Below are 25,729 nucleotides of genomic sequence, written 5' to 3'. Positions count from 1 at the left end.
GCAAGATATTTTTGTGGCATATGGTTGGTATCTCAATGCAACCTGATAGTTTGTTGTCAACGTTCCTTAGTGCTCAAGGAAAATAACCTTTTGCATGTCCTCTAGAGCAGGTGTTAAATGGGATACAGAACTGCGGCCACACCCCTGATAAATCCCTCACCAGTCAAATTAGCCCCAGGTGTGCTTTAGTGCCCAGAAGTTGCTTGCTTTTCTTACAGCATCAGCAGAAGTTTGAGCAATAAATAAATGCATGTTAATTCTTATCTAGCAGGAAGAAGGGAAAGGCATCTGAACATAAAGATCAGCTCTCCCGGCTGAAGGACAAAGATCCTGAGTTTTATAAGTTTTTGGAGGAAAACGATCGCACACTGCTGAATTTTGATGCTTCAGACACTTCTGATGAGGAGGAGGGGGTGCACATACCACCTGATACACTGGAGGTACTAGGCCCTATTCTGGTGTGCTGAAATCAATGATTTCAATTACTCACATGTCAAGTATTTGAGTTTCAGTGCAAGACCTAAGTATGTGTGGGCTTATGGGGGCACAGGTGGGTGGGGCGGAGCTTCTGCAGAGATCATCTGCAGGTGTAGGGGATTGTAATCCAGAAGTCAGCTGTGGGTTTTAACTGAGCATGAGGTGTTTAAGGCTGGTGAAAGCAGAGCCTTGGAGTGTGTTTTCTCTGTGGCTTTGGTTTGGTGTCTCCTTTCCCAGTAAGAGTTTGTTTTGCTTCTAGTGATATGCCCTCTCCTTGATGTTTTACATTATTGCACATTGTATTTATGTAGTAAAGCTGCAAGGCTTAAGTAGCTGTTCTGCAATTTGTAATATCTGTAATTTGGGTACTGCTTTACATAAGCTGCTGATAACAACGTTAATAAAATTCACTGCTGCTTGCCAGCCTTCCTTTTCAGTAGCTACTCAGCAAAAAAGGTCGGGCCAGAAAAGAGGTATGTAAGCTTTTTCTCGGTCTTGGTACTGACTTCTCTAGGAAGCAAGTGATGAAGATGATGATGAAGAACAGGAAACAGTCAAACGGAAAAGAGTTTCTTTCATCCATGTGAGCTTGAAGATGGTTGAAGAATGGAAAAAAGCTGCAGAGGTGAGCAGGGAGTTGGAACACAAGGCACCTGAGCATTTTCCTTTAAACATTCTTCCACATGTGTTGCTGCCTCTAAAAGAACAACTCTTAATTTGTTCACTTTTCACAAAAATCTACAGAGAAGATGTATGTCCTACATACAAGGTCGTACTCCTAGAGCTCTTGTTAATTCAGCATGACTTGGCTTTGCAATTTTTGCTGGGGCTGCAAGATAATAGATTGCTTGTGCTCCATCTGAGGGAGAAGCTAGAGAGACTTGTGTGGCTCAGAAGAGGTCAGAATGGTTAGCTTCTTTGCATTCTCTTGCTAAGCATTGTGCCTTTGCTGGCTCCAAGAACATTTTTAGTCACATTTTGAGTAGGCTTGCTGCTTCTGACTAAGAGGGGGAGGGAAAGGTCAAATTGCTTGCAGCTGATTCATTACTTCTCCACCCCCAACTAATTAAAAGCCCTAGAAGCCCATTTTAGAGCAAGTGAAGGCCACTAGCATTTGTTAACACTGATGTTTTTTCTTTGTGCTGTAGGATGGAGCTATTTTTGCAATCAAACTTATAATGAATTCGAATACTCCTGTCCTAGTAAAGTGCTTCAGAGTTTCAGAATATTGCTTGCTTTTTCCCCTCAGCAATCCTTTTTCTTCTTTCCCCAGGGAAGGCTAACGCCAAAACTTTTCCATGAAATCACTCAAGCCTTTAAAGCATGTGTGGCAACCACCAAAGGAGATAGTGGTGGGGCTGATCCCAGCAAGTTTCAAGTCACTGATGCAGCAGGTGAGTCGGTCATTGTACTACTTCTGTGAGAGAAGGGGAGTCGTGGTAGGGAAGGTTTAGCTGTTGGAAAGGAGCGGGGATAAGTACTGGCAGGACTTAACTTACCCTTTCATAGGCTTCATTTCACTTAAGTAGCTTAGCTTCTTCCTGGTGGAGAGTCTGTGCAGCAGTATCTCTTCCAGTGTCCCAGTGGGTGAGCATACCTTTTGGTGTGCGTGCCTGGAGCAGCTGGGCTTGCAGACTGCTGAGGAAAGTACCACTCTTCATTCACCAGACTTCTTAGAGTGAAGATGAAGTTAGGTGCTGTTTATGTGCTTGCAGTGCCTGTTTTTTTGGACAACTTTTGCTGCAGCTTCTTACTGTTCCCTATTAGGACTAATCGTACAAGACTATTTTAAGTCTTCATACTAAATAGTGTTCTGTAACCTCGCAACAGTTCCGAGTTCAGTTGCACTGTCAAGTTCATGTTCCCCTTGCCAGGACCTCTCAAAATACTGCATGTCTAGATCACGTTCTGTACAGGATTATCCTGCCTGTAGAACAAATCAGATGCGACCTCTCTCTCCAGTCTAGCCCCCTTTTGCTCCCGTTTTTGCAAACAATCCTGTTTTAGACTTGCAACAGCATGGCTGAGAGGGAAGCATCTTAGTGTCTCAGAGGATGTGACCTGCAGCCTGCCTACTCTTACCGCTAAATTAGCAGGTCCTTTCTCACTGTTTTATCAGCTTGTTACTGTGTGCCATCTGGAACTGGCACTGTGGGGTGGGACTGCTTAAACCCACATGTTCTCTTTAATCCTTTCTTGCCTGGCATAGGACTTTTTGCCTCTTTCATTGCTTTTGGTAAAATCTTGCTCCTTAATGCAAGACGTTATGTAGAATTCAGGTGTTGTCCATTTTGGGGACTTTTTTTTTTTTAAAAAGAGTGCCTTTAATTCTCATTATGTTTTGGGGGAGATTCATGGTGGTATAGACTCCCAGTCGAGGGTTAGACTGCTTTTGTGCTTGGTGCTATTTAGTGAGAGAGCAGAAAGCTGTCAGTGGTAATCTTGTTGTTTAGATAAAAAATTGTGGGGTAAGACAAACTGATGTTTTCCGGTAGCTTGTGGAAGTGAATAGTTCTGCTATGGGAATTACTGGCTTTGTTTCCTTGGGGAACTCTTTTCAGGTTAGCTGAGAAACCAGGAATATATGAAAAATCATTTACAAATGCTTTATTGACTTTTTTTAACTAGTGTTCAATGCCCTTGTGTCCTTCTGTGTCCGGGACCTCTTCTGCTGCCTGCAGAAGCTGCTTCTTCTGAAACCCCCAAAGAACAAACTAAAGTAAGTCCGAGGAGATTTGAGAACTGCAGGTGAGAGAAAGCTGGTTGGGGTTTTTCAGAACTGCAGGCTGCCTTGGAATCTGGAAGAAAATGGCAGCTCTTCCTAAACAGTAGCAAAGTTGTCTGATTATATTCCTAGTTGTCTTAGGTACTTCCTTTCTTCCCCAGAAGGGCGTCCTCTCTAATATTAGACATTTGCAATATCCAGCCATTTGCAGAGGACATGTGGCTTCAGTAGAAGGAGATCTGGAATCGCATGTGCTTGTGCTCCGGAGCACTGCTAAGGCGTTGAGAGTTGGCTTTCAGCAAAAGGGACCAAGCTTTCTCCCTCTGTGTAGGCAGAGGATCACAAGTAGGCGACTTCGGTTAATCCAAGCTTAGCAGCTGTATTACGCCCTAGAGTCAGGTGGTCTGAGGGCTGGATCTTCTGAGTTTGAGCAGCTCACTGTTAAAGCATAGATGGAATGAAAACAAGCATGCAAGTGGGCAAAGAATGGTACAATTCATTTTTTTCCAGAATGGCAGCATTGGTCCAGTACTTGTGTATCGCATTCGCTGATACGATTTGATTGGACTGCAGAGGAGGAATCTGAACTCTTGCTGGATGAAGCAGTACCACAGCTGGGGACTATAAGCCCAGTTTCATAAAACAAGCTGTGAAGTTCCCAGTATGTTTTGCAAGCTGGAGTAGCTTTATTTAACCTCTGTGTCTGTTTCCTACTAGACATTCACAGAAGCTTTTTACCTCAGCCCTCTCTGGTCTTGCAGCTGGATGCAGTTTTATTATGTGCTTCATAGTCTGAGCGCTTCTGTTTTTCCCATCGCTGGGTAGAGTGAGAATTGAATACCTTTCAGTTCCAGGTAGTTTATGTAGCAGTTATTTTAATTTCCATGTCACAGGTGAAGGGAAGGGTGAGCTAAACTCTACATTCGTTGTTGACAGTGGTGCCTGGTCTGAGAAGTACACTGCAGTTCTTTGTATGAATACCAGCCGCTTTCCTCCCATGCCCGACTTGTACAGAGCGTGTCTGAATTTTGGGGTGGCTTGGGGGCACCGCCTCATGAGTTCAGTGTCAAAAGCTGAGAAGAGACTGAGCAAATGTCTCACGACTAGTTTGAGCCCAAAAATAGACTTTCTTGCTATAAGCCAGCCTTCTCTGTTCTCGAGTGGTGGCTGCAGAATGCCTGACTAGAAGATAACATCAGTGATTTGGGTTTCCACCAGGCTTTCTGGCTGTTGCAGTTCCCTGTATCACACTCCCAGAGATCTGGGTACTCTGCTGGGAATCTCTTTGAATGGAATTTTCTAATGCTGTGCTTCAGGCAGTTTTTACAGAGTAAATTACTTCTTTTCACTTGTGACAGAATTGTTACTTCTCGCTTTGCAAGGAGTTGTTTTTACTCACTGGCCATATTGAGGAAGTGGACTCGCGTTCCTTCTGCTGCTGAAATCTAGTTTATTTGCTGGGGTTTTTTTAAAGCTAAACACAAGTCTTGCTCATTTCCAGAATGGTCCTTCCTTCTACCAGCCCACTTTGGAGCAAGCTGCGACTGGACGTAAAAGTGTACCTCAGCTGTACCATACAAGTAAGAAATTTCAGCGTGTTTGTGTTACTGGGGTCATGCTGTGCGTTGCTGGGCTTTTGTTCAGGGTATTTTGGAATGAGGCAGGTGGGCTTTTGCATCTGTAAGCACCACTGCTAAAAGGAGAGGAAAACAAGATGATAAAGCAAGTAACAATGTAGCCTCAGGTGCTTTTGCTCTTGAAAAGACAGTTACTCCAGTGTGAGGGTGACTACCTAGTCATCACGATACTGGGAACCTTGGGTATATTGGTATCTATATTGTTTCTGTGCTTTCTTGGTATGTTGGTTTCTATGCTTTCTTCTGCAGAGAAGAATAAATAAGACTTATTGGCTGAGATTATAGTGGGCAAAAGAAATCTCACTGAGTCTCGAAGCCTTGAGCATCTGAGTTTGTGTGTCCATCCAGTTCCCTGTCTTGTTTTGGAAGTATTTGGTCTAACTAGCCATTTGGAGGTCCATGGTATGGTTGGTCCTGTAAAGAAGGGCTGGGTTAACGTTCTGGCAGTTCTTTCTGTCTTAATTTGTCCGACAAATTAATATTTAGTGGGCTTTAAAGTAGTTTGCAGTGCTGTACTCCTGCATTCTGCATCTTTAATTCAAATTTTGGCGCTACAACCTTTCTACTTCTAGTAGTAAATTTTAAGATGATGATGGTAACCTCACATATGACATCTCCGAGTATGTTCCATCCCACTAGGATAACCCATCCATCCAAAGTTGCTGGTGTCTGGTGTTTCAGAGACAATTCATGGATTATTTCTGAAGTAAATTCCCACTCTCAATTAATTTTTCTTTTAGATTGCCTCATCATGCATCTCCAAATTTGGAATATTACAAAAAAAAAACCCCAACAACATTGAAATACTCTTCAGAAGCTGAAGGAAGGGGATATAAGGAAAGAAAGTGAGAGCGCTGATGTCTCTTAGCTGTAAGCTGGCAGAATGACTTAGCAGAAAGAGCACTTTGATCAGTAGAGCTGTTTTTTCCTCAAGTGGTGGTGCCTCTCGCCAGCAGCAGAAGATTGCAGTAGAAAAGGAAAGGCTGGCAATGCAGTGCCACTGAAGTAATCGCTGGTCCTGTGCTTACTTCTGAGTGCCCCCAGTCCCAGGCTTTACTACTGGTTTTCTGGTGTAGTAGTTTCTGAACAATATCTTCTCCTTTCCTTTTGGTGTGTGAGGGACTTCGTAAAGGAGACCCGCTCAGTCCAGAATCTTTGCAGTACGAGGAGAAGAATGAGGAGGAAAACTAAAAGTAGAAAAAATGCCTCTTCTTCGAGCAACTGAGATTGCAGGCAAGAGGGGCCTCTGCATCAGGCAGAACCTCTCTCAAAGTGACTTCGAGCTCACCATTGTCTTCAAATTAGAAACTGCAAATATCTCTGAGTTTGGCTCCATGTGAACTGAGCTGAACAATCTGGAAATGCCAAGATGTTGTTTCTTAAATAGTTTGTCTAACCTTCTCCTTGAGCTGGAGTTAACCTCTTGATACCCAACAGTATTTCATTTTAGATTAGCTGTAAGGAAGAAATTCTTCACTCTGAGGGTGGTGAGGCCCTGGCCCAGGCTGCCCAGAGAAGCTGTGGCTGCCCCCTCCCTGGCAGTGCTCAAGGTCAGGCTGGATGGGAGTTGGAGCAACCTGGGCTGGTGGAAGGTGTCCCTGCCCATGGCAGGGGGGCTGGAGCTAGATGATCTTTAAGGTCATTCTGTGAGGATTCTGTGATTCTATTCCAGTTTCCCATTAAAAAAATTTTAGTGAAATCCAGTAAGTCATCAGATAGCTGAGATGGTCCGTTTCCAAGCCTTGTGTAGACGGAGGGTGTCTTCACTGTGTATTGACCATTTGTAGTGAGGTGACAGAGGCATTGGTATCATGCCATCTGTAAGATGTCTCTAAACTGCATATAGACTTAGCTTTTGCAGCATACACAAATGAGGTTTCATGTGATGAGCTCAGGTGCCATTAGCCGTCCAAGTCCAGTAGCCTGAGCTCACATTTGCCTGGATGGTGTACTTTCAAGGGAGTTATTTAACCTGCCATGTGTCTGATAGAGCTTTTAGGGGTTTCTTTGATCTTACTGGGGAAGGCTGCTCTTCCAGTTCTTTGCTAACATAGAAATACTTGGAAAAGGCAAAATGCAGATGCTTAATGGTAGAGATGAGGAGGAGTACACACTAAATGGGATCGTATTTTGCTTTCCCTCCATAGCTCCTGTCTTGTTTAACAGAAGCCTCAGTCGGTGCAGCAGTCCTTCAGCACGTCGTTTCCACAGTGCCTTATTATTTGTCCTTTCCAAAGCAGTGCCGTGTACTCCTCAAGGTAAGGTAATGTGCTGTGATATCTCATTTGGATGTGAGGCACTTCCTTTACCCCTGCAGATGAGCCTCTTGTGGTATTTGGGCTGGATCCCATGGCAGTTCAATCCCTTGTACTCCTTTTCCCTTGCTTTTCTTTTGGTCCTGGAAAGGGCTCCTGCCTTTCCTACAGGACTTGTAGGTGCCATGAAGTGCTGTCACGCTGAGGTGGGTGGGCATGTGGCTCTGCGTGTAGCTGCTGCTAATCCCCATGCAGTGACACGCAGGTGTTCTGGGGAAGCTGTCTGCTTCCTGGTGGCAGATGGAGTAATTGCTGCCTGCGTGCTGAGACTGTGTGTCTGTCTGTGATAGTATTTCATTCGAGAGCTGGGGGTGGAATATTTTTGCAGAAACTTAGTCACAACTGCTGAGCACTTAAGAACAACAAAGGAGGTGTGGAAGAGAGGAAGAGGGCAGCAGGGTGACATTTAAATGAAAAGCTGCAACACAACATTTAAATGAGGCTGGGAACCCTTTGATGATAAAGATGACGGGTATACAGCGTTGGGAGGCTGGTACACGTCATCTGAAGGAGTAACAGTCTGCTCACTGCTACAGTAGGGATTTATGAGTAGGCTTTTTCAGCCCTGTGGCTGGAATCATTCCTGTAGAGTTCATCAGTGCAGATAAGGTAACTGGTTTTTGGAGACGTCAGCTATGATTGTGGTCCTGCTGTACCAGATGCTTCCTGTCAGGGCCAGCCATGTTCCAAGTGAATCCGTACTCTGAACAGGCAAATGCAGCCAGGCCTGCAAAGATCAAAATCTATCCGTTTGTTCCTCAAGAAGTTGAGGGAGGTGACCTAGACATGATTGCTTTATGCAATGCAGAGATGTGTAAAACTCGGATTAATGAGTTTACACGGCAATGGTGGGTGGTCTGTTAGCCCAGACCTCTACATAGATCAACCTACCCCTCTACAGCTGGTGTAGATATTTTTATGGTGCTCTGGGTGCTCGTCATCATGTCTGTACCAGAGTGAGCAAGGATATGTCTCAGCAGAAGTGCTGCCATACACAGGTCCTGTCTCTGGCTCCAAACCGTGCTGCTGCTCTGTCGTTTGCATTAACAGAGTGAATGTGCAGGGAACTGGAATGGAGTCAGAACTACCACCAGTAGATGCGTCTCAGGAATTGCAATCTATTTGCCCAGAGGGAAATAGCACTGATAAATTCAGAAATCAAACCCTGGTGTCCCCTCTCCAGAGACAAGTGCATCTTTAATAGCATTCTTTGCGAAACTAGAATTTTATGTTTGTGGTGAGAACTGGAGTGTAATTGCAGTGTTGTATTCTGCAGAGTTCAGTGTAAGACATAAAAATTACTTTTTCTGTTGGGCTGGAAGATGTATTGGCCAAACCTGTAATCTAGTGTGGTGTTGCTGTCTAGGGGATGGTGAGGAAGCTTTGCAAAGCCGAGGAGATTGAGTTGCATGCGCAGGCTGGTGGCTATGCTCAGAAACTCAAATGTATATTTAGGCACATGAATAAAAGTGTATGTATTTTTCAGAGATGCTAGTTTTGGACAGTTTCCTTTATTGATTGTGGAAACATCAACCTTGCCTTTTGTGGGGTCTCACAGCTAGAGTATGAGGGCAGAATGACTGCTGGTGGTGTTGTGACTGATTCTGTGACAATACAGCCTGCCATCTTTGTCATCTTCCTCCTTGCTTGCTTTTTTTGGTGTGCAAGAGGGAAGCTCAGGCCTGCCTAACCAGGAAGGAGCTCTTTGTCCCTTCACTTATCTGTGTCTTTTCATTTTCTGTTCCAGCAAGCAATTAATTTGTGGAGCACAGGTGAGGAAACAGTGAGAGTACTGGCCTTCCTGGTGCTGAATAAGATCTGCCGCCACAAGAAAGAAGTGTACCTAAGTCCCTTGCTCAAGGTAAGGCTGGTACTTGTACTCCACAGCTTTTCATTCTCATGTGATATATGAAGACCTTAGAGCATGAGCTGCAGCCTAGTAAGTAGGGTAGGTGCTGGAGGTGATGCTGGCTACATCCAGAAAATTAAACAAGGAAGGAATTCTGTTAGTTTAGAGTGATATCTTGCTTCCTTCCTGCTGGAGGGACACAGGGTCTTAGCAGGGAAGGCTTCTGTTACTCATCTGTATACTAGATGAAGGCTCATCTTCCAGATTCTTGAGGGCTGTGCTCAAGTGCTGACACAGTGCTCGGTGCTAGTGAGCTGCCCTGATCTTTCAGCTGACAGCTGAGGTTCCCAAGTGTAGTTTCCTTGGGTACCACTGTTACAGAAAGAGAACTGTGACCAACCATAAGCAGGTATGGCTCAAAGCCATCCTGCAGTTCCCCTCTTCTTGCAGAGAAGAAGCAATTGCAGGGGCATCTCCATGCTCTGAGCTAAACAATGTGTAAGTGCAAAAAGATTGTGAATCTTTCCCATCTCCCCTGAAGAAGGAGCAGGCTGGATTATTATTTTTGCATATTCCTTTGAATTGACCTATAAAAGGAACGCTTTACCCCTGGTTTGGACATACATGGGCAGAAAAGGTTAGTGAAATAATGTTTTTTATTTTTGATGTTGTTGTATCTTCTTTCCTGCGCAGCAAATGTACATTGCGTTTGTGAAGAATTCCAGATTCACCTCTCCCAATGTCCTGCCCATGATCAACTTCATGCAGCGCACACTGGCAGAGATGTATGCCGTGGACACACACATCTCTTACCAGCATGCCTTCATCTATATCCGTCAGCTTGCCATTCACTTGCGCAGTGCAATGACGATAAAGAAGAAGGTAGGTACCCGTCAGTGTGGAGGGAGTTTACCCTCCTGTGGGGAATGTGTGGAGAGGGGATAATTACGGCAGCCACTTGAGGCTTTTGGTGATGTCTCTAAAGTGTCAGTACTTGTCTGACCTGTTTCATAATGTGACAAGGAGTTTTTTGCCAGGGGCTGGGAGCTTCAGAGATCACCTTGTAGCTGCCTGTGTTTGGAATTTCAGCAAGGAAGGAGAGAAGAGACAGCTGCATAGCGGGAGTCATTTCTCTCTCCCTAGTTTACAAGAGTTTTTGATTCGTTTTCCATCTTCTGCCTTGGTCACTCTTTTTCCACTCTGAAGCTGCTGTTTGCAGCCTCTGTTGCAAAACCTCAAGGTAAAGCAGATTAGGAACCACCCTGATGTGTGCATGTTTCGAGTGGAGTCCATACTATTTAAAGGACTTAATTGAACAAAGCAGCTCAGACCTTGTGGGAGCAGCCCTGATTTCAGCCACCTCCAGTCTGACCTCAGAAATCTGAGTCAGATTGCTAATCCTGTCTTTATTCATGTTTAGCAAAACAGTCTCCTAGATTAATTGTTCAGCTGCTCGCAAACGTGGTAGGATTGGTGACCAGTTAAATCTCCTGGCTCTTCAGACATGGGAATAAATGAAGTCTGGGCTGCATATGCCCTAATTGGATTGCATTGGCTACTTACACCCTCAGTCCTGGCCCAGACAAGACCTCAATCCTCTTAATTTCACAGCTGGGGGAGGATTGTAGGAACTTTAAATGACAGCAGCACAACCAAAATATACAAATCCAAGTAATAAGCCAATAAAGTTAAATTGAGTAGTGGGTAGAAGTGGAAGGTGATTACAAGAGCAGATTGCTTATCTCTTCTGTGCAAGAGAAGCTGAGGACAGAGCTTCTTGGTACACCTCGGTGGCCTAGTGTGAGAGCTGGGAGAGCTCTACCGTGCCCAGCTGTGGCTTAAGTCCCTGCTAAAAGGTTTGGTCCAGTAGCTGCAATCGAGGACTTCTGTCCTTGTTTTGGGGCTTGCACATCTTGCTTCATCTGTGCAAAAGAGGAGGTGACCTGGGCCTTGCAAGTTTGTCTGAAACAAACGCAAATTGGAGCTGAGGCATCTTAAGTGTAATCTCAAATTCTTGATGCAATTCTGGGGAAGACATGGGCCTGCAAAATTGTTTGGAAAGGGTGTACTTAAGGGAGTCCTGCGCTCTCTTGGGCTTTTATTTAATCTGGCACTATGGGCTGATTAAGCACGTGGCAGGGAGAGAGTAGGGGCTTGCCTGCACATTGTTGAAAACTGTCCCTCTTGAATTGGTGCAAGACTTGACCCACACCTACCCATACTAGTGAGCCAGCCTGAAACGCTGGTTCGGTGTGTCGTTGCCTGTCAGGGACACTGCTGACCCGTGGCATTGTTTTTGCTGGTAGCCTTAAAGACTGGCTGAGAAAGAGCTGAAAGTTCGTTCTCAGCTCTGCTGCCTGTCGTTGTTACCCTGCAGTTGAAAAAAATGAAACTGTCCTGGGTAGCGTCTTTTCCAAAAGCAGGGAGGAGTGCTGGATTGACCATTTGGTCCTTGCTTGGACAGTGAACCTTTATAGGAACATCTTTAAGATGAGCACTGATACTACCTTTCAGAGTTAGTGGGGTGGTGGTTAGGGGATTTTTAATTAATACAGCTGAGGGGAGGGAAGCCTGAAGTGGGAAGGACAAGCTGCTATATAACAACCAAAGGAGTTAGAGTGCAGAGAGGTGAAATCAAGAAGAATTCAGATTAATTTCTTGCTAGCTTGAATCTGTAGTGTGGCTTTATACACTCTTTTCCCCCCTGCTCTCTGGTCTGCAGGGGCCAGAAGGCAATTCACAAGGGTATCAGAGAGGGGTACTACTTTCCAGCCTTCCTACCTGTGGGAGACTAGGGACTGTCCCAGGGACTGTGGGTGAAAGGACAGTTAAAGGTTTCCTGAGGCTTGGACACATCCCCCCAGCTGCTGTGAGCTGGGTCACTAAATCATCCTGCTCAAGTGAGCCATACTTGTGAAGAAAAGCAGCCTGTGTGTTGTTCATTCTTTCTTTCGAGGCACTAACTGGTACCGAATCGTAACGTTGCCAGCGCAGCATCGGAACTTGCTGGATGGTGGGTCAGGCACTAGCATCCAAGCGACAGCTAGAATGTTGGTTCATCCTCTCTGAACAGAACAGAATGTCCTCTTGGGGAATGCTGGGTAGAATGAGTCTTGTAGAGAAACCAGAGTGAACTCTGCTCAGATGCCACATTTTCAAGTTTGTGCCTGTGCTTTTCCCTTTTCTGCAGGAGAACTTCCAGTCAGTTTATAACTGGCAGTATATCCACTGCCTGTATTTCTGGTGTCGGGTTCTCAGCACAATCTATCCCAGTGAGGTCATGGAGCCGTTGATCTATCCTTTGACGCAGGTCATCATTGGCTGTATAAAGTAAGTCAGATTTTTTCTTCTCGTGGCTATACTACTTTCTCTTACTTGATGTGGCAGAGCAGTTACTAAGGGGCGTTCCTGGCACATGATTAGGATTTAACCTTGCATTGTAAGGAATTGTCTGAGAGCTGCTTTTGATTGAAGTATTCCAGCTGAAGATGTGTTGTGTGTACCTGTATGTTTAGGTGCTGAGAAAGCCTAGGAAAGAATAACCTACACCACAGGTAAATTCTCTGTATGAGGAATTTGACTTCTACTTGATTTGATGTCCAGTTCAAGTCCTTCCGTGAGCACCCTTATTGGTCTGTGACCCACTGTCAAACTGCAGCCACTTCTGGGCTAATCTGAAAAGTACCCAGGTGGTGCCCAGCAGCCAGAACAGAAAATATTGTGGAATTCCTCTTCCTTTATGCTCTAGAATATTTGCAGGGTTTGCGTGGTCTGGGCACGCTTCTGAACAACGCAAACACTTTCTGCTATCATCTAGTGGGGAGCTGGGGAGACCCAAAGCAATGCAGTTAACTTTGGTGCTAAAAAGCATGGTACCTCTGCTTCTGGAGAACTGTATCTCCAAGAAGACATTCTAAATAGCGTCCTCTTTTTCTGAAGGAAAGCTTAAATTAACTGAGTAATCCCCAAGCATTCCTACAAAGAACTAGTCCAAGTGCGGCAGCTTAACTTTTGAACATCCATCGGAATGCTTTGCCGTGTCTGGAGCAGTTGTAGCCCTAGGTAGTATTTGCATGCGTTCTTTCCAAGAGGTTATAGCTGTCTGGATATTTCCATGGAGAACTGTCCAAGTGCAAGCATGCCATGTGTAGCAGTTTCTGACTGTCTCAGAGCTGAGCTATTTGGAAAAAATGAGGGAGAAGGTGAGGACTTGGTTTTGGAATCTAAGTGTGTTTAGATTTTTTAAAAATTATTTTTCTTAAAATATGCACACCAGTAGGAAAGCCTGCTCAGGTATCTTTGGGAGTATGAAAGCTATTCTTATTTGTGGATTGTTTGGGGTTTTTTGGTTGTTTGGGGATTTTTTTCTCACTTCCAGAGTATTGGCCAGGTACACTGGTGTGCGTTTAAGCTTGCTGAACTCTGCTAGTTCCATTAATGGAGTTGAACCACAGTGGAATTTCTCCCTGTGGTTATCATGGAATCCCAGTGTTGTCAGCGTGCGTGCAATCGGAGAGCGAGGGGAGATGAACTCCTAATACCAGCCAGTAATTGTACGTTGTGCAGTAGTGCTGCAGCAGTAAGGCTCTGTTTTGAGGGAGTGTGCATGGTGGCTGATGGCTCTCTGCTCCGCAGAAGTTGCAGTCTGAATAGCCTGGACAGATTATCCTCCTGGTTGTATGAAGTGGTCAGGAAAAATGGAGTGACTTGCCTCAGGACCTAACAGTGCCGGCGTACAGAATCAAGTCCTCATCTCTAGCTCTGTAAATACAGAATCACACAGAATCACAGAATGGTAGGGACTGGAAGGGACCTCTGTGGGTCATCTAGTCCAACCCTCCTGCCGAAGCAGGGTCACCTACAGTAGGTTGTAGAGGACCTTGTCCAGGCGGGTCTTGAATATCTCCAGAGAAGGAGACTCCACAACCTCCCTGGGCAGCCTGGGCCAGGGCTCCGTCACCCTCAGAGGGAAGAAGTTCTTCCTCATGTTCAGCTGGAGCTTCCTCTGCTTCAGTTTGTGCCCGTTGCCCCTTGTCCTGTCGCTGGGCACCACTGAAAAGAGCTTGGCCCCATCCTCCTGACACCCACCCTGCAGGTATTTGTAAGCATTTCTAAGGTCCCCTCTCAGCCTTCTCTTCTCCAGGCTGAACAAGCCCAGCTCCCTCAGAAGATGCAATTTTTTATGCATATTTGTTAGGATTTGAAGAACTAGGACGCATTTGTTGTTTTTAGTGTGTCTCTGCTGAGAATTTCTTTCTCTTTTCCCGTCAGTTTATAAATGAAATTTTTGTACTTTGCAGTGACTGTTAATAATGAGCATTGAGGGAATTTCTGAATCTCTGGTGATCTCCGAAATCCTGTTAGCTCTGTTAACCAGATTCACAGCTTTAAAACACCACCCGCCTGGTCTCGAAAAACTCCCAAGTGGTGATGAAGATAAGCAGATTTAAACGATCGTTAGAGTATGCATACATCCCTCTTCCCATCCCCCATGCGCACAGGCTGCTTCCCACCGGTGTCGTAGAGCTTTGGTTGTCCTGCAGATGAATCTAGGCACTTTTCTACCTGTCTGGGCAGATAAATCGGCTACTTAGGGCCAAGGAAAGGTGAACTGGGTGAGTCTCAGCAAGAGCAGCAAATAGAATTTGTTAGCATCTGTGATGGACAGGGCTGCTTGGCATGAAGTACAGCTACTGCCTGCCAAGGCTTCGAAGGTTGGGAACCTGACAGATGGGTTCTAGGGTTGGGAAAATAGAAATAAATCCCACCCTGGCTGCCTTGCTGAGCCAAGCCAGTGCCCAGGATATGAAAAGGGGGTAGGTAGGTTAGCAGATGTGGGAATGACGTAGCTCCACAGGCTTTAGTCTATACCTGGGATCATAGTGGTTCTTTGCTGGGTGCAGGCAGCCTCTTCACAGTGCTGGTGGCTGTGCTGTCCAGGCTGGGACTGGCGAGAGTCAGTCTCTGTGCCACGTCCCCTCGTGTAGATACGTCTGTGGCAACTGAGTGTGATGGAAGAACTCGGGTTGATTCTATTTGAGATGAGAGGATAAAATAATCTAGCCTGCAGGTTGAGAGTTTTTTAGCTTCATCTACCACTTTGCATTTCTGGAAGGCCCATGCAGGCGTCTGCATCTGCTTGGGGGCTGCTCAGCATCCAACTGTACCAAGCAGACTTTCCTGTGGAGATGGCGTGAATGAGCCAGACCCCTCTCTTTGTTTCTCTGGGCTGCTCAGCTTTGAGAGGTGCGTGTATGTGAGCAGGTGGTGGGGAAGGGTGCTGTGTGACATCTGGGATACCTTCCTTCCTCTCAGCTCCTGGGTGGCAGTGCTGGGAGGACACTCCCCTTCCCCAGTGCCTTCGTACCGGGAGGTGGCGCCTGGCTCCAGCGAAAGGGCAGGGGACTGTCTGTCTGTCTGTCCATCCGTCAGTGGGACCTGATCGGCTCCTGTGTGAGGGCAATGAGGAGAAACCACCGTCCGTCACAGGCTTTTTGCTCTAGGCAGGGACCAGGGCAGAATATGAAAAGCAATTAAATAAAATAACTACTAGAAGAGGCTAGCCTGCTAAAATGAAAATAAGCTCCCTCATTTTCTTGCTCCCTCTTCTTGCTTTGCTATGTATAGAATGCATAGAAACTATTTTTTAATAATACACATTTCAGAAATGGACCTCGGTTGTGTCCGGAAGTTACCTATGCTCAAGTTGTGGTCCAGGGAAGCTGATTTACTGAATAGAGCAGTGCTGGAGCTGACAGGGTCTGACTTTTGTGATGCTGGGAAGAGCCTCATTGAGTTTGCTTGTGGAATTGCCATGTAGTAGTGACTGATACTGCTCTCACAAACAGCTGGAAGGTTGCAGTTGGTTTGGCCAGTGGGGCAGTGTTGTAGGTATTGTGGAGATAGCAGAATGCGGAGAAGATGATTTCCCCCTTCCTTTCTCTGGCCTGTGCATTTCTCTGCCTCCATGGTCTGTAAGTTCCTCCTTTTGATCTGTGTGCTTGCAGTTGTCCAAGTTCACGGTTGTTTTTTTGCAGCAGAGTTGTTGCAGAAGCTTCTGTGTTACCCCTTTTCCCCTCCTTCCACAAAGTGTTTATCTGAACAGGTCTGCTTGGATTTCTACCTTGCTCCCAGTCTAAACTATAAAAATGAAGTTTCTCCCTGGCTTATGGTTAAATGAGCAATTTTGTTGCCCATTAAGTTTTGGTTTCCAGCCTCTCAGCACGTATAGGGGAGGCAAGCAGGTACAGCCTCCTCCATGGAGAAGCAAGCACAGCCTTGGTGTCCCTGAGCAGCTTCTTTGTGACATGTCCTGGTGGAGTGGAGGCCGATATTGAAAGAAGTTTTCTCTGCCCTCTAGCCAGAGGAAGATAGTGGTCACCCAGGAGCACAGAAGGAGCTGTAGTGAGTAAAAATAAACATTGAGGAGCCTTTAGGTTGTTATCTACACCATAGCCCGTGCCCTGGCTGAACGGGAGAAGTACAGCAGGCGTTCCAAGAGATGGGGATGGGAAGGCATTAGAGAGCATTCTCAGCTGAGATGAAATGTGAGTCAGTTTGAACCCCCCAGCTGCGCCCTGGAGTGTCTATGCTGTTGGGCCTTCCTCAGCAGAGCTGGGACCCAGCTGTTTTGTATTCCCTGTGCATCCAGCCATCGGGGAGTTGAGCAGATTGTTGCATCGCTGCACACTCTGAAATTAATGGTCTTGGTTTACAGTAAATCTATACACTTAACAGGTTTATTCCTCGATCAATTAATTCCTGAGAATGGCTTTCGTCATCTCCAGTGGTGCCAGATCAGGGGTGCAAAGTAGATTTATTTCTGTAATGGATCCAATGATAATTATTTCACTATTTGGGGGGGGAGAGATGCGGGTTATTTATGGTGTGTGGTCAAGCATGTTTTTTTCTCTCCTGGATTGCTCAGCAAGCTCTTCGGGGAGGGGAGGGCTTCATTTATCAGACTTGAGCTTGTTGTCTGGGAGCTGTGTTTGTTTTTTTTTAAAAAAGGAAAGAAAGAAAAAAAATCTGTGTTAATGCTGGAGGCATCCATGTTTTCAGGTACAGGTCATTGAGTGTGAGAGGTTTCTAGAGTGGTACAGTGATGAGGTCTGTCGTATTTTAGGGATAGGTCTGCATTCTCCCCTCTGCTGCTGGGTTACACAGTGTTGGGAGAGCTGATCCTTCTCAGTCCCAGCCTTACAAAGGGAGTTGTCTGTGATTCTTGCTTAATAACTGAGTGTGCAATGGTTTGAAGTGTGGATCAAAGAAAGTCCAGCCTCTTCCCCTCCATGCTGGTTACTGGCTGTTCAAATGTACACGTTGCCTCTCTGAAGGAGATGGGAATAGCTCAGGTGCTCCTCTGGGGTGGAGAGGGCTGAACAGATTTGGCTGCAAGAGGTCACTCTCATTCCTGCTCTGTCCTGTCTGATATGCTGGTCACTGCTAGTCCAGCTCCTGCCTTGGCAATGTTCTCCGCTAAGACGGTCACTCTTCAGGAGACAGCACGAGCTCTGTGGGTACACAGAGGGTACGTAGCCTGAAATGGGAAACATCTTCCTCCTTGTAGTCCCTCTGGTATGCTGTGGGAGCCCTTTTCTTGGTCAAACTTGCTGCTTTAGATGGGCATTTTACTGTGGATTCCTGCCACTTTCTTGCATACCTACGTGTACTGGGAACATGAGAACCAAGAGTGTTGAGCATAACTCAAGAGCAACGGTGATAAACTTTGTCTGCAAAGCTCTGGTCTTGTAGCACTTTCTCCCAACAGAAGCTGGAAACCTAGTGCTTTGGTTGCAGGAATCTGTGGTGTTGGTGTTATGGCTTCAATGTGTCTGAATTTTATTTCCAACTGTGTGATAGCTTCAGCAGCTCAAACGGTTTGCTGTGCAATACTAAAGCTGTCTTTCTTCTGTAGAGTAGGAAAGGCTCACAAATGTTGCTGAAGGCTGTGGGTGCAGTTTGTGTATAAACTTTGCCTAATACCCTTTGTTCTTTTCTCCTCTCTAGGCTGGTACCAACGGCTCGTTTCTACCCTCTGCGCATGCACTGCATCCGTGCACTTACGCTGTTGTCTGAGAACACCAGGACCTTCATCCCAGTGTTGCCATTTATCCTGGAGGTTAGTTGGTTCCTGCTGACCTAGGAACAGCTGATGCCTACTACCTAATGAGCACACTCACTCACTATCCCACCAACAGCTCCCAAGATTGCCTGATTTGCCCACTCCCTAAAATCCCTGGCAAACAGCATCAGACAATATATTGTTTGGTTAGAAAATAGGATTAAACTTTTATTGGCCTGTGAGCAGAGAGTATCTGAGATCAGCTGGGTGCAAAAATACGTTCCTAGATGGTTTAGCTAATGCAGCTGGAGTAGGTAAAGAGTTTGCCAAAGAAGAGATTCAGAGGCTCAACTGGTTGCAGTAACTCCCCGAGCCGTTGTTACTTGATCCTGCTGATGTGTTCATATCTTTGCAAAAGGAGGACTTTCTCCTAATTGCAGACAAAGGGAAATGGAAGAAAAAAGCCCGTCAAGAATTAAGAATTTATTGAGGAAGAAGATTTCCGTGAACACAGCCTGGCCAAATGCAGTATGTTTGGTGAAATACTGGTGCTAGGAGACCATCCAGCTTTCCCACGTGTCGGACACCTGACATCTCTCCACATAGGTCTCTAGCCTTGCTGCTGTGAGAAGGTAGTACAGAAGTGGTACAGCCAGACTTCAGTGAAGAAGCGTGAGCGAGGCAGGGTGAGGAACGCAGAAGCCCCAGGAGGTCAGCGTGAGATTGGACACTGAAGGGGAGGAGGGAGGAAGAGAGACTTCTGTAATAAATGACCTGAGTCAGCCGGGCTCATTCTTAATCAAGTTCTGTTGAAGCCAAGACTCTTTTGGTTTCGTGTTGTTGTAAACGTCGTTTGCAAACCACATCCTCTGAGGCTGTGGAAGGCAGCGATGTTTATAAATCTCCTCCTGCTCTCCCGCTGCCTCCGCCGCACCCTGGCCTGTGTGGCTTTGCCATTTGCCTGCTTCCTTCCTCTTGTTCATGCATATTTGAATTTCTGCCAACCAGATCTAGTGATAGAGGCATCTCCACTCAGGGGTAGTGGAGCTCGGGGCGAGGATTGTTTCTCTTCTTTTTACTTTTTAGTGCTTTGAGAGATAAAGCCTTTTTCCCCTTGGGGCCTCCCCCCCCCCTTTGCATTCTGGCCCCAACACCTCGGCTGTAATCTGTGTGTCGGGCCCTAGCCAGATGTTCCCACGCTGCACGCTGCGCTTCCTCCCAGCTTCCGCACGCCCCTGACCACATCCGATCCTGCTGTGTTTGTTTGTGAGGGACTACTCAGCTTAGCTTGTCCAGGTGCTGGTGACAAGGCAGAGATGGGGGTAGGGTAAATGTGTGCATGTGTCTTGCTTGCATACCCTTTCACATTACTTTAACAATTATTTTGCTTTAACTTCTAAAACCCACGGTGACTGGCATGATGTTAAACTCCCAAATCTCCCTGCAGCTGTCAGCCTTTCCCATCTTCCTGCCTATCTCCTGCAAGGGATCCCTCAAATATTCTGTGGAGTTCCCAAGAGCATTCAGGGCACTTTGCACTTCCATCTCTTCCCAACCCCCTCTTCCTCTCTGTTGCAGAGGTATCTGAACATGCTTACAACCCTTAGTGTGTCTCCACAAGCTGTCTTCAGGCAGGAGATGTATTCTAGCTGTGTGGATGAGATGGTAGGAAGCTGTAGCACACAGAGGGGAAGCGACCAACCTGAAGTCCCGAGGTGGCTGTGGTGATGCTGGGAGGAGAATCTGCCTTCCAGTGCCCAGCCTAGTGCTTTAATTATGAGCCTGTTTCTGCCAGCTCACAAATTCAGCAGTGACTTAGACATTAGTCCCATGCCACCCCATGTCATGAAACAAAATCCATTTTAAGCCCATAATCCAAGCCATCATGAGATTGAGGGTTCTGCAGGAGTAGACTTGAGAGGTATGACTGGAGTTGGCAGAGCAGAATGAAGCCCTTCCAGCATCAAGTATGCTCGCTTTGGTAGGAAGAAGGAAAGGCTGCTCTGTCACTGTTGCAGTGGAATCCAAGTGCGGTAAAAGAATGGCCGTGGATTGTTTGACCCTATGTTTTGTGCACGTTTTGGAGAGGGCCTTGCGTGGTCTTAGTGTAGATTCCATGAAGCTTCTTGTGTAAGAAGTGACTGTGTAACTCGTGTTTCTCTTCCCTCCTCTCTATCAAGGAAACCCAGCCCTTGCTACCTCTTGTATCAGCCCTGTTGCTGCCGTGCTTTCAAGAGACGGCAGATTGAAGGGCTGTGCAACTCCCGTAGGCGCAGGAATTCCACAAGCCCCTGCCAGTAGAAATGAGAGCTGGCTGCTTGATGCAGCTTGACAAGGGCTCATGCTCCCCAGCATGGCCATCCAGCACTGTGTCCTCTCTGATTGTGCTTTCCAGGATGGAGCAAAAGAAGCAGCTTGCTAAAATTACATCTTACATAGGAGGAGGTGGCTGGGGAAAGAGTGTAAAGCAGGCAGGCTTTTGTTTTTGTGTTGTTACTCCCCTTGAAGGGCCTGTGAGATCCCAGGCTTTTTTATTTTTCTTATCACTTCAATTATTGTGTGACAGGCACTAGTTTCTGCAGCAGGAAAATTGGTGGCTCATCTGCTGGAAGGCAGGTATAGATAAACAAGGTGGAAATCTCCCCACAGGCAGACTTCGCATGCCAATTTAAAATTTGCTTCCCCTGTGGAGGGATTGGAGGGATGGGAGAGGAGGTTAGCACTGATATCCTTAGGAAGCTGTGAGTTTTTCACTTTGACACTTAAATGGCTTGAGTCTTGTTTTGGACATGCAGCTTTGGAGAAAGTTGCCCGGAGGCTTGGAGTACAACATATATGGGGGTGGGCAGTGGATTGTGTCGGGGAAAATCGGTGGTTGCAAGATTGTAGTTGGAGAATTTTTAATGCTGGACACTATCGTATATTTAAGCACAGATCTGAAATTAGCTTTCTACAAGACATGAGCTCTTTGCCTCCATTATGCAGAGAGGAAAATCTGGAACTTTAGGCAGACTAAGCTGAACCACTGTGCCAACTGAAGATATGTCTTTCCTTGTCCTCGTTCTCCTTCCTCCACCGTTGTATTGAAGCTCTTGAATTCTGCATCACAGCCCTGCAGGTATCAGGGGTTGTTTGAGTGAAATCATGCCTGACCAATCTAATCGACTTCTACAATGAGGTGATCAGCTGGGTGGATGAGGGGAGAGCAGTGGATGTTGTTTATATTCTCTTAGTCAAGGTTTTGGATGCCATCTCCCATAATTCCTCACAGACAAGCTGGGGAATTGCAGACTGTGAGGTGGACTGACAGCTGGCTGAACTTCCAGGCTCATGCTGTGATCAGTGGCATGAAATCTAACTGGAGGCTAGCCACTAGTGATGTACACCAGGGGTTGATACTGGGGCTGATGCTGGTTATCATATTCAGTAGTGGTTTGAATGATGGGGCGGAGTGGGCACCACCATCAGGAAGCTTGCAGATGATATGAAGCTGGGCTGAGCTGATACACCAGAGAAGTGTCCTGCAATTCAGAGGGGCCTCGGCAGAATGGAGAAATGGGCAGGCAGAAAGCTCATGTAGCTCAACAGAGAAATACAACATCCTGCACCTTGGGAAGAGTAACCCCATAATAACATCCTGGGGGCGGGCTGACTGGAAAACAGATTGCAGAAAAGGTCATAGACAGCAGGCTGACCAAAGCCGGTGATGTGCCCTTGCAGTGAAGAAGGCTAACGGCATGCTGGGCTGCGTTAGAACTCTGCCAGCAGTTGGACTGTGGCCGTTCCCCTGTGCTGAGCACTAGTGAGACCACAGCTGGAGTGATGTGTCTAGTTCAAACTGAAACACGGGGGCTCTGTCTGAACATCAGGAAACACTTTTTACTGGGAGGATCACTGGGCACTGGCACAAGTTGCCCGGGAAGGTTGTGGAGTCTCCATCCCTGGAGATACTCAGAAGTAATCTGGACGTGGTCCTGGGCCGCAGGCTGTAGGTGGCCCTGCTTGAGTAGGGCAGACTGGGCAAGGTGACCTCCAGAGCTCTCTTCCAACCTCAGCCATTCTATGAATAAAGAGATTGAAGCCAGACTTTTCTGAATGGCACTTAGTGACGAGAGGTGATATGCAGCAAATGAAATGCAGGAGGTCCCACTTAAGCATTGGGAGAAAAAAAACAAACCCCAACAATTTTATATGGTGAGGCTAGGACAGGTTGCCTAGATAAATAGTGGAGTGTCTGTCCTTGGAGATACTCAAGAATCTGGCTAGACGTGGCCCTGAGCAACCTATTCCAGCTGACCCTGCTGGATGACTTCCAGAGGTCCCTTCCAACCTTGACTGTTTAGTGACAGAGTGCTTCAAGCCAGCTTCTGCAGAACTTGGGAGCTTGTCTGAACTTTACAATAATCAGACTCTGCTGGAGCAGCTTTACTAGGCTTTCTCAGCCCTTCCCTCTGTGAAGCAGGAGGGTGACTGGCAGATGTGGGGGAAAGCTGCAGGCAGGCCCAGCAAAGCACGGTATGCTTGCTGTGAGCTGGCCTTGGGCAGCCAGCTTTGGGGTGATCAAAGCAGATGCCAGAAGGCTTTTGCTAGAGCCTGAGAGAAAGAAGTGGAGGGCAGATGGGGCCATACACTGGGACTGCTGTGGGTGCAGAGGTGGTTTTTCTGGTTTGCACTCCAGCAGTGCAGACTGTATATCTGAGAACCCTTCCGACTAGCCACGCGGAAATCGTCTGTGAGCTTGAGATTGCCAAAAATCCTTCTCCTTCCTGCCTGTGTTGCCTTGTCCTTCCCTCTGTCTGCTAGTGGTTATCACTTAAGCCAGATTGTTGGCTTTTGACATTTTCTGGCCCTCTAGTCCCTCATTAGCGCCTTTCCACTCTGCCACAGGATTCCTAGACATCAGTCATCCCCTCCTTCAGTCTGGCAGTTAGCTGATCCATTCTGCACAGTCTGGAGACGGGAACCACATTTTCCCCGCTTCCCACATGTCCTGACCCGCTCCCTAGCACCTCCTGGGAGAGTTTCAGAACCTCTGGTTGCATTTCCCTGCTTGCCTAGTGGCATGTTAGGATCCCACAGAGCCTGACGCCTTTCGCTTTAATGCGTCTGACCTCAGGGATCAATACTGCTGTTTTGGCCAAAGAAATAACTGTGCATAACGAGGTTTATAGCATCGATTCCCTAGGCTAGGGCTCTTTGTTTTCACAAGCCACCAAGCTTGTCCCTCCCTCCCAAATAACCTGGATTGACAAATAAAATGTAAAAAATCGATAGTCGTCTCCGTGCTTTTCTGGCCTGGGGGCATCCGTGTGACCTGAACACCCTCCCTTTCCTCCTCACCTCACCCTCTAGCAATCAGTGTGCTGCATCCCCAGGTTGCTGGGCTGGTTGGGGTCTGATGATGAATGTGTTGCTGCTGCATAGAGGGAATAGAAATAATTTCCTGCTCAGGAGCATGATTTAAAAGCGGTGGGGATGGGCAGAGGGACTGTAGGTTGCTTTCGAGGTGCTGAAAAGTATGGGTGGGCAGAAAATGCTCCTCGTCAGCCCCCATCAATGGTTGTTGTTGGATATGCAAATGATTACCAATTGCTGGTTGATTTTTTTTTTTAATGAGATCCCATTGCTAGTGAACACCTCCCTTGATTGCTGCTTGTTATCCCCTGATGAGGATCTCTGGGAATCTGCCCTGGACCAAGTGGTTTTTGCAGTTCTTACCATCTTTCTCCTGAGGTTGCCCCTGCCAGGCTGGGAAAGGGCACACTTGTGTTGCTGCTCATTTTAGAAACCTTCTGCTCCTTCCTGCATCACAGCTTCAGAGGAAGAGCAGCACAGCATACAGGCTCATTGGGGTAGGGTACCTGTCCAGGGCAGCAGGGACCAAGGCAGATTGTGACTCTAGCCATTTCAGCTGAAAATAGCTTTCCTCTGTGCCAAATGTAGCCTTGCGGGGAAGTGAAGAATGGAAATTCTCGTTGATTCATGTTACACTTCCCCCAGTGAAGCTGGGAAACTCCTTCCAAAAAGGAGGGAGTGGGGAAAAGGCTTTCATAGTTCTTGGTCTTGATTACAGTTTGTTAAGTTTTAAGGCAATAATGGCTCTTCTTAATTAAAACCAAACTTGAGATGCCACCCTGGAGAGCCAGTCACACACACGTAAACTTCCCCTCTGTTTTCTTCTTTATGCTATGTAAGCTGCATATCTTCTGTTTCAGAAACACTCCCCAACCATTATCTTTAAACAAACTCTGGAAAAACACAAAAGCAAAGGTGCAGATATACCTTTCGACATTATGTGCCAGTCTACTGGGCATCCAGCTGTACCCTAGAGCTTGTGTGTGCGCATCATCTTGATGAGCAGGGTGCATGGTCTCCTCTCAAAGTATGGGAAGGGGCCAGTTTTTCTCCGTGTCCCTTGCTAGAAAAGGAAGTGTGCCCACGGAGAATAATATGCGCTTATTGAAAGGCTGTTCAGTTTTAATTGGTACAAAGGATGCCAATGGGAAATGTGTTAGAATAGAAACCTTGCCTGGCAAGGAGGTTTTGTGAAAAGGACTTACTGGTCTCTCTGCTTCCTGGGACAATTATTTCACTGACAATAAAAGGGTAATGGACTTGGCGTAAGCAACACTTAGTCTTGCTGTTGAAGAGCTGCTCACCTTAAGGGACAGCTCCAAAATACGCTCAACTTTATAGGGTGATCTTTCTGACCTCTAGAAGCATGTGTCTGAGGAACAAACCTCTAGTTTCTTGTGCTGTTGTTTGTGTTGGTTTCCTTTTACCTCACGCTTCAGTGGCATCTTTGACACTCGGTCTCTGAAGTTTCAAATGTGGTTGGTATTTGCTCCCTTGCTAGGGTATTCAAGAAAGCTGTGGTACAGTGATCAGAACAGGTAAGCGAGGATGAGGATGTCTGGATCATCTTCTCAGCTCTGCCACCAGCTGCAGGGTCTTAGTTGAGTCATTTGGTATCTGTTTTGTTCTGCAGCGTGATCATCTTTATGCTCTTTTTTTTTCTGTTGTAGGTTTTCCAGCAAGTGGATTTCAACAAGAAGCCAGGACGTATGAGTGCTAAGCCTATAAACTTCGCAGTCATCTTGAAGCTTTCCAGTGCCAACCTGCAGGAGAAGGCCTTCCGAGTAAGTGGAACTCAGCGGCCAAGCGTGCGCAGCTTCTCTGTAGACAACAGAGTTGCCCTAGCAGTATGGTTTGTGTTCCTGTCCCGTAAGGCTGGAGACTCGTTTCCCAATCTGGGCGCTGTAGGGTTTAGTTCCTACCTGATATCTCGATTTCCGCTTCCCCTACCCAGGATGGACTCATTGAGCAGCTCTATGACCTGATGCTGGAGTATCTCCATTGCCAAGCCTGCAGCATTGGATTCCCAGAGTTGGTTCTCCCCACTGTCATTCAGGTAAGGTGTAAAACACTTCTCAGTCACGCCATGAATGTGCATAGAGTGGGATAAAGTTGTTTAAGCTAATAGGGAACTCAAGATGGTCCTCACAGTGTGAGGGGAGAGCCATTTATCTTTTCTTAATATAGTTTTTCTTTGCATTTTGGGGAATTCTTGGGGAGGAACAAGGGCATTATGTCTAAGTAGGAGGCTGAAGGTAGGTGAAAGCATCTGTGGAGGTAGCCACTGTTTCGGGAGCCAAAGTGGAA

General features: G+C 46.6%; 1 protein-coding gene across 6 annotated transcripts in view; it reads left to right on the top strand.

Moving 5' to 3' along the window:
* NOC2L (NOC2 like nucleolar associated transcriptional repressor) overlaps positions 1-25,729 on the top strand; it is a 56,209-nt gene that overhangs the window by 965 nt on the left and 29,515 nt on the right. For 5 of the 6 annotated variants that reach the window (XR_012765666.1, XR_012765665.1, XR_012765667.1 and 2 more), the window contains exons 3-14: positions 269-440; positions 992-1,102; positions 1,751-1,871; positions 3,106-3,196; positions 4,704-4,782; positions 6,987-7,097; positions 8,902-9,015; positions 9,697-9,885; positions 12,194-12,333; positions 18,013-18,124; positions 25,093-25,206; positions 25,377-25,478. Coding sequence is in view for 2 of the 6 variants with exons in the window: in XM_075437122.1 (XP_075293237.1) it covers positions 269-440; positions 992-1,102; positions 1,751-1,871; positions 3,106-3,196; positions 4,704-4,782; positions 6,987-7,097; positions 8,902-9,015; positions 9,697-9,885; positions 12,194-12,333; positions 18,013-18,124; positions 25,093-25,206; positions 25,377-25,478 (1,456 nt within the window). In the remaining 4 variants the exon portion in view is untranslated. The remainder of the gene's footprint in view (positions 1-268; positions 441-991; positions 1,103-1,750; positions 1,872-3,105; positions 3,197-4,703; positions 4,783-6,986; positions 7,098-8,901; positions 9,016-9,696; positions 9,886-12,193; positions 12,334-18,012; positions 18,125-25,092; positions 25,207-25,376; positions 25,479-25,729) is intronic. The other variant, XM_075437123.1, reaches the window with a different exon arrangement.

Source organism: Opisthocomus hoazin, chromosome 16, assembly GCF_030867145.1.
Source record: "Opisthocomus hoazin isolate bOpiHoa1 chromosome 16, bOpiHoa1.hap1, whole genome shotgun sequence".
In the NCBI taxonomy this organism is placed as follows: domain Eukaryota; kingdom Metazoa; phylum Chordata; class Aves; order Opisthocomiformes; family Opisthocomidae; genus Opisthocomus; species Opisthocomus hoazin.
The sequence above is the reverse complement of the archived record's forward strand: the minus strand, read 5'-3'. Positions and strand labels throughout refer to the sequence as shown.